This window comes from Scyliorhinus torazame, chromosome 15, assembly GCF_047496885.1.
Source record: "Scyliorhinus torazame isolate Kashiwa2021f chromosome 15, sScyTor2.1, whole genome shotgun sequence".
In the NCBI taxonomy this organism is placed as follows: Eukaryota; Metazoa; Chordata; class Chondrichthyes; order Carcharhiniformes; family Scyliorhinidae; genus Scyliorhinus; species Scyliorhinus torazame.
This window is the reverse complement of record NC_092721.1, coordinates 101,419,495-101,432,038: the sequence shown is the minus strand read 5'-3', so window position 1 is coordinate 101,432,038 and position 12,544 is coordinate 101,419,495. Positions and strand designations below refer to the sequence as shown.

General features: G+C 46.2%; 1 protein-coding gene across 2 annotated transcripts in view; it reads left to right on the top strand.

The window, feature by feature from the left end:
• tmem135 (transmembrane protein 135) overlaps nucleotides 1-12,544 on the top strand; it is a 607,397-nt gene that overhangs the window by 29,346 nt on the left and 565,507 nt on the right. For both annotated transcript variants that reach the window (XM_072476483.1, XM_072476482.1), the window contains exons 2-3: nucleotides 1,963-2,090; nucleotides 10,340-10,432. In XM_072476483.1, the coding sequence (XP_072332584.1) occupies nucleotides 1,963-2,090; nucleotides 10,340-10,432 (221 nt within the window). The remainder of the gene's footprint in view (nucleotides 1-1,962; nucleotides 2,091-10,339; nucleotides 10,433-12,544) is intronic.

Sequence of the window (12,544 nt, the reverse complement as noted above, 5' to 3'; positions counted from 1 at the left end):
GAGGTGCTGGAGGGGTTAGGGGCCGATGTCATGGCTTTCACCTCTGATTGCCCGGCGATGGATACTTTTGAATTGGTGGTCGGCTATGCCACCGGGGATCACGGCATGGTTGGGGGATCTGTACGAATTTCTCAGGTTGTAGAATATCAAATATTGCCTTCAGGGAGTCAGAGGAGGGCTTCGAGGTATGGTGGAGGCCGTTCATGGCTGCATTTGAGGAGCTGTTTGTCACGGGAAGGGGATTAAAAGGGGAAAAGTATACAAACTGTATACTTTGATTGGATGTTAAGCACGTGTTATTTTGTTGAATGTGTTTGAAGTAAAATATCCTTTAATAAAAAATCAGTGCTGACTCGGTTTGATTGATTTGGTTGGTGATCAATGAATTGGCTCAAAAGGCTGTGCTCTGCCTGCTAACAGGTGGTGATTGGATCTGAATCCACTGGAGTGTTTTCAGAGTCACGAGGTTTCAGTTTGGTTTCACTTTTGATCCTGGAACCTGGATGAAGGAATCTAACTAACTCTCTCCAAAACGATCAAACTAAATCTCTACAGAAAGCACTGTGATGGCTGACTCTCCAGCAAGTCTGCGTGTCATTCTCTTGAGACTGCAGGGGCCTGAAGTCAAACCACAAGCTGAAAGCAAGGTTCGATGTGAAATAAAATGTTTCTACAGAAAGATACAGGCTTGAAGGCGAGCCTTGAGCTCATAAAGTGTCTCCCGAAAGCTTGCTGCCTGTAAATACTTTATTTTCTAACCTGTGGGGACCCTGAATGAATGACTCTGCAAGGAAGATCATTACCAACTGTTAACCAGAGACTTTGATTAACCAACGCATTGTGAAGAAAGTGTGCTAAAGAATCATCATTCGAAGCAAAGACTCTTGTATCTGACCTTCATCCTTATTATTTTTACCACTTTCCACCCATCTGAGTTCGTCTGTCTGTGTGTGGGTAGAGGGTGGGACTGTTAAAGTGGTTTGTAAGTATTAGGTTGTTATCCCGTTGTATTTGCTGGGGTATTCATCTTCTTGCAATGTCAGTGTTTTAATAGCTCAAATCCTTATGTAGCATTAGCAGCCAGGCATTTGGGTTTATACGAGTACTGCCAGGTAATTTATTTTGACGAACTCTCCAATATTGAGTGGTTTCTTTTTTGCATTTTATTCTTTCACAGGATGTGGGCTTTGTTGGCTAGGCCAGTATTTGTTGCCCATCCCTAATTTCCCACGAAGGTGGTGGTGAGCTGCCTTCTTGAACTGCTGCAGTCCATGTGGTGTAGGTATACTCACAATGCTATTAGGAGGAGAGTTCAAGTATTTGACCCAGGGACAATGAAGGAGAGACAATTCAAGTTCCAAGGCAGGATGGTGTGTGACTTGGAGGAGAAATTACAGGTGATGGTGTTCCCCTGCATCTGCTGCCCTTGACCTTCCAGGTGCCTAGAAGTAGATGGGATATTGCTTTTCCAGTATTTTCCCCTGTGTAACAAAAATAGTTATTTTAAAACTTATTTAATTTATGAAACACTTATAACAATGCAGAATTTTAATGCATCTATCATGTCTTACTTCTGAATTGCCAAGGACTAATTTGGATTTTTTTTTTTGGCTGGTTGAATTGCTACAACAATAACAAGTTAGTGAACGCTGATTGCTGAAGCATACTGCTGGCTTTAATCTTTTGTTCACACACTAGTACACAGACCCTTAATTTTGTGTGATTAACAGGAAAGCACCAATTATATTTTATGTTGAACTATTTTTCATGAATTTTTGACATGTTTTTAGAAACATTATTTCTGTCACTGATAGATAGAACTTTGTAAACCTGCAAGATGTTGCTTACAACCGTGAAGGCTAAATAATATCAATAAAACAATCAGATATAACATCAATTGATGAACCTTATTCTCAATTTCTGTCACATTTTAAACCCCAAATCATACCATGTTTGTTTTAGATTGCAGCCATTCTTCGACGTCGGAAGTTAGACTACTACTTTCACAAACTGCTTCCAGAGATTCTCCAGTCAACTTCGTTTCTTACTGCAAATGGTGGCTTCTATATTATGTTTTTCTGTATCCTCAGGTGAGCTGTTTTCTAACTTATAGGTAACATTGATATCGCAGGATCTGTATTTAAATTGTTGCAAGCTTAATTCAGGTGCTTTATACACTTTCCTGTGCCCAATCAATTAGAGGCAATTGCAACATTAATACTATAATTTGGTAATTGGAGCCAAATAGCACCATCAAATTTATTGGAAATGTGATAAATGACCTTTTTTGTGTGAACATTGCACTGGCTGAATGCTATTTTGCTTTCATGACCTATGTTCTCTACCAACTTTGAAACAAGAAGCAATTTAGTTCAAACTATACAAGGGAAGTTCATTTTGATTTCAGTAGCTGTGTTTGTTGCTTTTGGCTAAATTAGTGTAAAAATACAAGGGGAGTGACTGGTATTTAGTCATTACCAATACTACTGATTATCTAATTTTCCCTCAACATTCTCTGGGTGCAAGTAAGTGTACCAAATATCTCACTGCATATAAATGTGATATCTTGATTGTGTGTGGACCATTTACCTGAAATTTAACTATTTGGAGTAAGTATCATTTTAGAAAGGAATAGGAGGTAGACGAGAAATAAAAACACTGGTTGAAATATCTATGTTGATGCAAACAATCCTGAATAAATGGACCCCCATAGGGACCCCCTGACTAAAGCAACCCCCCCCCCCCCCCACACACACACACACACTCCCACCCCAGAAAACCAATCCCTGTCTGGAAGCTAGAGAACAGTTCAGACAGGGGCAGTGAAACAAATTACAGCTGTAGCACTTAACCTGGAAGCTCCACATGTTGGTTCCTCAAAGAAGAACACCTGTGACCTGTGTTTCAACACCTCAGATTCATTAGCTGCAAGCCATTCATAACTTTCTGGTAGTGGGCTGTGATTGACAACTTCCACAAATCAGCTTCAACCTTGATTCATTCATCTCCCTTCATGTTAGCACAGGGCTAAATCGCTGGCTTTGAAAGCAGACCAAGGCAGGCCAGCAGCACGGTTTAATTCCCGTACCAGCCTCCCCGAACAGGCGCTGGAATGTGGCGACTGGCGGCTTTTCACAGTAACTTCATTTGAAGCCTACGTGTGACAATAAGCGATTTCATTTCATTTCATGTATCAGTGACTTTAAGTGGTGAAACCCCAATGTTTACAAACATTGACAACATCAAAGAAGAGTAAGTGCATTCCAAAGACGAAGTGCAATCCAACCACTCGAGCGTAGGGGAGGTGTCTCTTTCCTCAGGGGGTCCATGCGGTGAAGCCCTTTATTCAGGGGGTCCCTGTGTGGAGTCTCTTTAGTTAGGGTTGGGGGGGACTGGGGGTTGGGTCTCCCTAATTATGGGGTCCCTGGGAGCTTCTTCATTTGGTCTCGGGGGAGGGGGGAGGTGGGCGGCCTCTCACTATCCATTGAGTCCCAGGGGTGGGGTGAGGTGGGGGGGGGGGGGGGGGGGGGGGGGAGGGTGGCTGTCTCCCTATTGATGGGGTCCCTGGGGGGGGCGGGGGGGGGGGGGCTGTCTCCCTATTCATGGGGTCCCTGGGGTTGGGAATCTCCCTATTCATGGGGTCTCTGGGGTGGGGGCGGGGGGGCTCCCTATTCATGGGGTCCCTGGAGGGTGGGTCTTTGTTTAAAGAGCATATTTTCCGACACATTTTAAATCACCATGAAATTATGGCCAAATTTTTCCAAGTTTAGTTTATTTCAAGAGGTACAGTTGTTCTATTTTACATCTTTAGAATAATACAGTTAAATGAAGTGAGGCTTCAGCTAGCATGGACATGACACTTTTTTAGCCGCCTTTTCCCTCCCACCAAAGGTGCTGACTTAAGCTGCAATATGTTTTTTTTTAAATAATATTTTATTGAAAATTTTTGGTCAACCAACACAGTACATTGTGTATCCTTTACACAACATTGTAACAATACAGATAATAATGACCTTTTTTAAATTTAAACAAAAACAACAACAAATAAATAAATATTGAATAACAATAAATAAAACTAGCCTTAATTGGCAACTGCCTTGTCTCAGGCCCCCCCCCCAAAGTCCTGGGCCGCTGCTGCTGCCTACTTTGTACTCTCCCATCTATCCTTCCGCAAGATATTCGACGAACGGTTGCCACCGCCTAGTAAACCCTTGAGCCGACCCCCTTAGGATGAACTTAATCCGCTCTAACTTTATGAACCCCGCCATATAATTTATCCAGGTCTCCACCCCCGGGGGCTTGGCTTCTTTCCACATTAGCAATATTCTGCGCCGGGCTACTAGGGACGCAAAGGCCAAAACGTCGGCCTCTTTCGCCTCCTGCACTCCTGGCTCTTGTGCAACCCCAAATATAGCCAACCCCCAGCTTGGTTCGACCCGGACTCCTACTACTTTCGAAAGCACCTTTGTCACCCCCGTCCAAAACCCCTGTAGTGCCGGGCATGACCAAAACATATGGGTATGATTCGCTGGGCTTCTCGAGCACCTCGCACACCTATCCTCCACCCTAAAGAATTTACTGAGCCGTGTTCCAGTCATATGTGCCCTGTGTAATACCTTAAACTGAATCAGGCTTAGCCTGGCGCACGAGGACGACGAGTTTACCCTGTTTAGGGCATCTGCCCACATCCCCTCCTCAATCTCCTCCCCTAGCTCTTCTTCCCATTTCCCTTTTAGTTCGTCCATCATAGTCTCCCCTTCGTCTCTCATTTCCCTATATATATCCGAAACCTTACCGTCCCCTACCCATTTCTTTGAGATGACTCTGTCCTGCACCTCTTGTGTTGGGAGCTGCGGGAATTCCCTCACCTGTTGCCTCGCAAAAGCCCTCAATTGCATGTACCTGAATGCATTCCCTTGGGGCAACCCATATTTCTCGGTCAGCGCTCCCAGACTCGCAAACTTCCCATCCACAAATAGATCTTTCAGTTGTGTTATACCTGCTCTTTGCCACATTCCATATCCCCCATCCATTCCCCCCGGGGCAAACCTATGGTTGTTTCTTATCGGGGACCCCCCCAGTGCTCCGGTCTTTCCCCTATGTCGTCTCCACTGTCCCCAAATCTTCAGTGTAGCTACCACCACCGGACTCGTGGTATAGTTCCTTGGTGAGAACGGCAATGGGGCTGTCACCATAGCCTGCAGGCTGGTCCCCCTACAGGACGCCCTCTCTAATCTCTTCCACGCCGCTCCTTCCTCCTCTCCCATCCACTTACTCACCATTGAAATATTAGCGGCCCAATAATACTCACTTAGGCTCGGTAGTGCCAGCCCCCCCCTATCCCTACCACGCTGTAAGAATCCCTTCCTCACTCTCGGAGTCTTCCCGGCCCAAGCAAAACCCATGATACTCTTTTCTATCCTTTTGAAAAAAGCCTTCGTGATCACCACCGGGAGACACTGAAACACAAAGAGGAATCTCGGGAGGACCACCATCTTAACCGCCTGCACCCTCCCTGCCATTGACAATGCTACCATATCCCATCTCTTGAAATCCTCCTCCATCTGTTCTACCAATCGCGTCAAATTTAGCCTGTGCAATGTGCCCCAATTCTTAGCTATCTGGATCCCTAGGTAACGAAAGTCTCTTGTTACCTTCCTCAACGGTAGGTCTTCTATTTCTCTACTCTGCTCCCCTGGATGCACCACAAACAGCTCACTCTTCCCCATGTTCAATTTATACCCTGAAAAATCCCCAAACTCCCCAAGTATCCGCATTATTTCTGGCATCCCCTCCGCTGGATCCGCCACATATAGTAGCAGATCATCCGCATATAAAGATACCCGGTGTTCTTCTCCTCCCCTAAGTATTCCCCTCCATCTCTTGGAACCTCTCAGCGCTATCGCCAGGGGCTCAATCGCCAATGCAAACAGTAATGGGGACAGAGGACATCCCTGCCTTGTCCCTCTATGGAACCGAAAATATGCCGATCCCCGTCCATTCGTGACCACACTCGCCACAGGGGCCCTATACAACAGCTGCACCCATCTAACATACCCCTCTCCGAACCCAAATCTCCTCAACACCTCCCACAGATAATCCCACTCCACTCTATCAAATGCTTTCTCGGCATCCATCGCCACTACTATCTCCGTTTCGCCCTCTGGTGGGGCCATCATCATTACCCCTAACAACCTCCGTATGTTCGTGTTCAGCTGTCTCCCCTTCACAAACCCAGTTTGGTCCTCATGAACCACCCCCGGGACACATTCCTCTATTCTCATTGCCATTACCTTGGCCAGGACCTTGGCATCTACATTGAGGAGGGAGATTGGCCTGTAGGACCCGCATTGTAGCGGATCCTTTTCCTTCTTTAAAAGAAGCGATATCGTTGCTTCTGACATAGTCGGGGGCAGTTGTCCCCTTTCCTTTGCCTCGTTAAAGGTCCTCGTCAGTAGCGGGGCGAGCAAGTCCAAATATTTTCTGTAAAATTCAACTGGGAATCCGTCCGGTCCCGGGGCCTTTCCCGTCTGCATGTTCCTAATTCCTTTCACCACTTCTTCTACCGTGATCTGTGCTCCCAATCCCATCCTTTCCTGCTCTTCCACCTTGGGAATTTCCAGCCGATCCAAAAACTCCATCATTCTCTCCCTCCCATCCGGGGGTTGAGCTTCATACAATTTTTTATAAAATGTCTTGAACACTTCATTCACTCTCTCCGCTCCCCGCTCCGTCTCTCCATCTTCGTCTCTCACCCCCCCTATTTCCCTCGCTGCTCCCCTTTTCCTCAATTGGTGTGCCAGCAATCTGCTCGCCTTCTCTCCATATTCATACTGTACACCCTGCGCCTTCCTCCATTGTGCCTCTGCAGTGCCTGTAGTCAGCAAGTCAAATTCCACATGCAGCCTTTGCCTTTCCCTATACAGTCCCTCCTCCGGTGTTTCGGCATACTGTCTGTCCACCCTCAAAAGTTCTTGCAGCAACCGCTCCCGTTCCTTACTCTCCTGCTTCCCTTTATGTGTCCTTATTGATATCAGCTCCCCCCTAACCACCGCCTTCAACGCCTCCCAGACCACTCCCACCTGAACCTCCCCATTGTCATTGAGTTCCAAGTACTTTTCAATGCATCCCCTCACCCTTAAGCACACCCCCTCATCCGCCATTAGTCCCATGTCCATTCTCCAGGGTGGACGCCCTCTTGTTTCCTCCCCTATCTCCAAGTCTACCCAGTGTGGGGCATGATCCGAAATGGCTATAGCTGTATATTCCGTTCCCCTCACCCTCGGGATCAATGCCCTACCCAACACAAAAAAGTCTATACGTGAATAGACTTTATGGACATAGGAGAAAAACGAGAACTCCTTACTCCTAGGTCTACTGAATCTCCACGGGTCCACCCCTCCCATCTGCTCCATAAAATCCTTAAGCACCTTGGCTGCTGCCGGCCTCCTACCAGTCCTGGACTTCGACCTATCCAGCCTTGGTTCCAACACCGTGTTGAAGTCTCCCCCCATTATCAGCTTTCCGGTCTCTAGGTTTGGGATGCGTCCTAGCATTCGCCTCATAAAATTGGCATCGTCCCAATTCGGGGCATACACGTTTACCAACACCACCATCTCTCCCTGTAATTTGCCACTCACCATCACGTATCTGCCCCCGTTATCCGCCACTATAGTCTTTGCCTCGAACATTACCCGCTTCCCCACTAATGTAGCCACCCCCCTGTTTTTCGCATCCAGCCCCGAATGGAACACCTGCCCTACCCATCCTTTGCGCAACCTAACCTGATCTATCAGTTTCAGGTGCGTTTCCTGTAACATGACCACATCTGCTTTAAGTTTCTTAAGGTGTGCGAGTACTCGTGCCCTCTTTATCGGCCCGTTAAGCCCCCTCACGCTCCACGTGATCAGCCGAGTTGGGGGGCTTCCCCCCCCCCCCCCCCCCCCCCCCCCTTGCCGGTTAGCCATCATCTTTTTCCAGCTTCTCGCCCAGTTCCCACGCAGCTGTATTTCTCCCAGACGGTGCCCCCCCCCGCCCATCCTTTCCCGTACCCACTCCCCCCTTTCCCCAGCAGCAGCAACCCAGTAATTCCCCCCTCCCCCCCCCCCCCCCGCTAGACCCCCCGCTAGCGTAATTACTCCCCCCATGTTGCTCCCAGAAGTCAGCAAACTCTGGCTGACCTCGGCATCCCCCCGTGATCACGGCTCGCCCCCTCCTTCCTGCTTCTCTATTCCCGCCATAATTATCATAGCGCGGGAACCAAGCCCGCGCTTCTCCCTCGGCCCCGCCTCCCATGGCCAACGCCCCATCTCCTCTCCCTCCCCACCTCCCCCCATCACCACCTGTGGGAGAAAGAAAAGTTACCATACCGCAGGATTAATCATACAATCCCTCTTCGCCCCCCCCCCCACTCGTCCCACCACTTTGTCCAAACGTTCATTTTCGTAGTCCAATCATTCCAATTTTTCTTCTACAATAAAAGTCCACGCTTCATCCGCCGTTTCAAAGTAGTGGTGCCTCCCTTGATATGTGACCCACAGTCTTGCCGGTTGCAGCATTCCAAATTTTATCTTTTTTTTGTGAAGTACCGCTTTGGCCCGATTAAAGCTCGCCCTCCTTCTCGCCACCTCCGCACTCCAATCTTGGTAGACGCGGATCACCGCGTTCTCCCATTTACTACACCGAGTTTTCTTCGCCCATCTAAGGACCATTTCTCTATCCTTAAAACGGAGAAATCTCACCACTATGGCTCTGGGAGCTTCTCCTGCTCTCGATCCTCGCACCATAACTCGGTATGCTCCCTCCACCTCCAACGGACCCGTCGGGGCCTCCACTCCCATTAACGAGTGCAGCATCGTGCTCACATATGCCCCGACGTCCGCCCCCTCCACACCTTCAGGAAGGCCAAGAATCCTCAAGTTGTTCCTCCTTGCGTTGTTTTCCAGTGCCTCCAACCTCTCCACAGATCGTTTCTGGTGTGCCTCCTGTATCTCCGATTTCACCACCAGACCCTGTATATCGTTCTCATTCTCTGCTGCTTTCGCCTTCACGACCCGAAGCTCCTGCTCCTGGGTCTTTTGTTCCTCTTTCAGCCCTTCAATCGCCTGTAATATCGGGGCCAACAACTCTTTCTTCATTTCCTTTTTTATCTCCTCCACGCAGCGTTTCAAGAACTCTTGTTGTTCAGGGCCCCATATGAAACTGCCACCTTCCGACGCCATCTTGGTTTCTGCTTGCCTTCCTTGCCGTTGTTCCAAAGGATCCGCTGCAATCCGGCCACTTTCCTCTCCTTTTTCCATCCGTGTCCAGGGGGAACACCCTTCTGGTTTACCGCACGGTGTTTTCAGCCGTTAAAATTGCCGTTGGGGCTCCTATCAAGAGCCCAAAAGTCCGTTCCACCCCGAGCTGCCGAAACGTGCGACTTAGCTGGTCATCGCCGCACCCGGAAGTGAGCTGCAATATGTTAACTCATTAAGTGCTCGATGCACTTTTATACCTTATGGTCATTTTTCATGTCTGAACTTGATAACACATGTCAGCCGACTCTGAAGATTGAAGGAGATAGGATCAGGCTGGCCATGAGGCCTTTCTGGTAATATAGCCTGCAGATGATTATTGTCTGGGCTTGTTTGTGAAGAATGACCACAGAAAGGCTGTCAATTACCTTGGGACAAGAACCATAGCATGAATGACTATCCTGTATAACAGTGCTCACAAAGTGAGGGGAAATATTTAGGCTAGTTAAAGATGACTGATTAAAAAATAACTAGATTGGCTGAGATTAATGATCTGTTGTCTACCTTGATTTTCCAAATATTTTGATGCTAATTGCAGAACATGGAAATCAGTGGTTTTGTAATGAGTTGCTGTAAAATTCAGCGAAACAATACATTTTTCACTTATGAAATTACATGAGTGGACTTACAATCAAGCTGTAAATGATGTGGTTTTGGTATATTTTGGTGAGTCATATCATCTGTTGGTGGGCAGCCATGATGGCACAGTGGTAAGCACTGCTGCCTCATGGCGCGGAGGACTTGTGTTCAATCCCGGCCCCGGGTCACTATCCGTGTGGAGTTTGCATCTATTCCCCGAGTCTGCATGGGTTTCACCCCCACAACCCAAAGACGTGCAGGGTGAGTTGTAAATAACAAGGCTCAACCAGTGGTGGTTTTTGGCGGATTCCAGTTGCAGCGACATTGGAGCTTGCATATGCAATTCTCGTATCCTTCATTTTTATTTAATTCTGGTAATTGATATTGCAGATGAGTCAAGGTAGATTGTCTAACAATGCTAATAAAGCTGGTTTAAGTGTTGTGTTTCTTTTCACCAAATCTAGGAAACTTCTTGGCAAATTCTACATATGGTCTGCAGGATTTGGTGCTGCTTTGCCTGCTTCCTATTTGGCCATTCTGATTGAGAGGAAAAGCAGGTATTTTTTTCAAAATTGCTGTCCCTATAAATCAGTGCTTTATGTGTAAAGTTGTAACGTTCTTATGGCACCTTCATATGTTTTCCAGTTTCTTTATTTAAGAATATATTGCAATGGAATTGTGTAATATTAAATACATAAAATTTTTGTTGAATCATTGTGCTCATAAAGGGTTAATAAGGCTGTGAAATGGACTATTTGTTTTCTTTTGTGTTTTAGGTCTATTTACATCATTGTGTTCCCCCCCCCCCCCCCCTACACCCCACCACCATCCCCTTTCCCCCCACCTCTTGCCAGCTTTCTCCTGTCTCCTATCCTGAAGGCTTTTCCTCTTTGCTGCAGTAAAGCTGCTGGAAGACTGTACCTCACTTGCATGATTTTTCATGTGTGATTATTGGTGAGTGGCAGCAGATTATTCAGCTGTGGAGGACATCAGCTGATATCAATGTGCACTTGTAGCAGGGAAAGTTGAGATAGCAAAAAGGAATGGGAGCTCTCTTTTCCTCTCCCCTCAGTGAGGTGTGCTGAGGCATTTGTAGTATTTCCATCCTGAGCTGGGATCGGACAACTCAGAAGGAATCCTGGGATGTGTTGAGTGGCTCTTGGCATAAGTTTGCTGAGCCATTAGGGAAGCTGAGTGTAATGTTGATTGAATCCACTACACTTATCACAGTTTGACACAATCTTCACTCTTAAATTCAGATGTTTATAGGGTGGCCTTTTTGCCGAGTCTGCACCCTGTTGCTCCTGTTATTATTGCAGAATATTTTGGTGATCAGAAAAGTCAAAAGTATTTAAAGGCACATTGTGGTAAGATAACACACACAGAACAGAAATTTTAATCTTTTAATGCTGATCACGATCTTCCAAAGCACAAGGAAGGATCATATAATGACCTCGGGTCCGCTTTACGTTTACTCAAAGATTTTATAAAGGTACAATAGGCGAAAAATAAAACATTGTTATCTTTGCCTGTTCTGCAAGATAAGTCACTAATTTTTAAGAAAAACAAAATTCCAATGTTGAATCACAAGGAACTGTTGAAAAAAAAATGGAACTTGGCACTTGAAATGAATTAAGTGGTAATCCAATATGAACTTAAAATGTTTTGTGTAGCAGACCTATAATGCTCTCAGTTAAAGCAGACCACTTTCGCATTTTCACAAAAATAACTCCAAATTAGTTCAGGTTTTTATGCGTGGTGTAATTGGTTTAACCCTTAGAGCCGTCAGAATTCTGGAGACGGTTGTACTCCATGAGTTGTTAAGTTCTGTTCATTAAAAAATTTTTTTTTACAGTACCCAATTATTTACTCTTTTGCAAGGGACAATTTAGTATGGCCAATCCACCTAAACTGCAAATCTTTGGGTTGTGGGGGTGAAACCCATGCAGACATGGGGAGAATGTGCACACTCCACACGGACAATGACCCAGGGCTGGGATTCGAACCCGGGTCCTCAGAGCCGAAGTCCCAGTGCTAACCACTGTGCTACATTCCGGCCCCAAGTTCCATTCATAAGGGCGGCACGGAGGCGCAGTGGTTAACATTGCTGCCTCATGGCGGTGAGGACCTGGGTTCGATCCCGGTCCCGGGTCGCTGTCCGTGTGGAGTTTGCACATTCTCCCTGTGTCTTCGTGGATCTCACTCCTGCAACCCAAAAGATATGCAGGGTAGGTGGATTGGCCACGCTAAATTTCCCCTTAATTGGACAAAAAAATAATTGAGCACTCTCAACTTAAAAAAAATTTCTGTTCATAAATTGGAGATATGTCAATAATATAGCAATAATTCTCCCAAGATGTTATAAATAACTTGTATTAAATATTGTATTAAAATATGTACTTCAGAATTCTTTACAGAAATTAAAAGGCTTTAAAAAGATTACAGCTGCTTTGCTTGTTGTCACCTTTCCTGTCATCCTTCATACACAGGACTTTATGTTTGCTTTAATTTACTTTTGCCCCCTCATGATTTCCTGTTTATTTTGGAGACGTGATGCAAGTCATTAACACTTGGCTCTTATGTAAGCCATCTCTGGAGTCTTTTATTTTGGATTAACTCAGTGGAAGTTTGGATAGCTGCTTATATTAGTATAAGTTATTTACTTGATG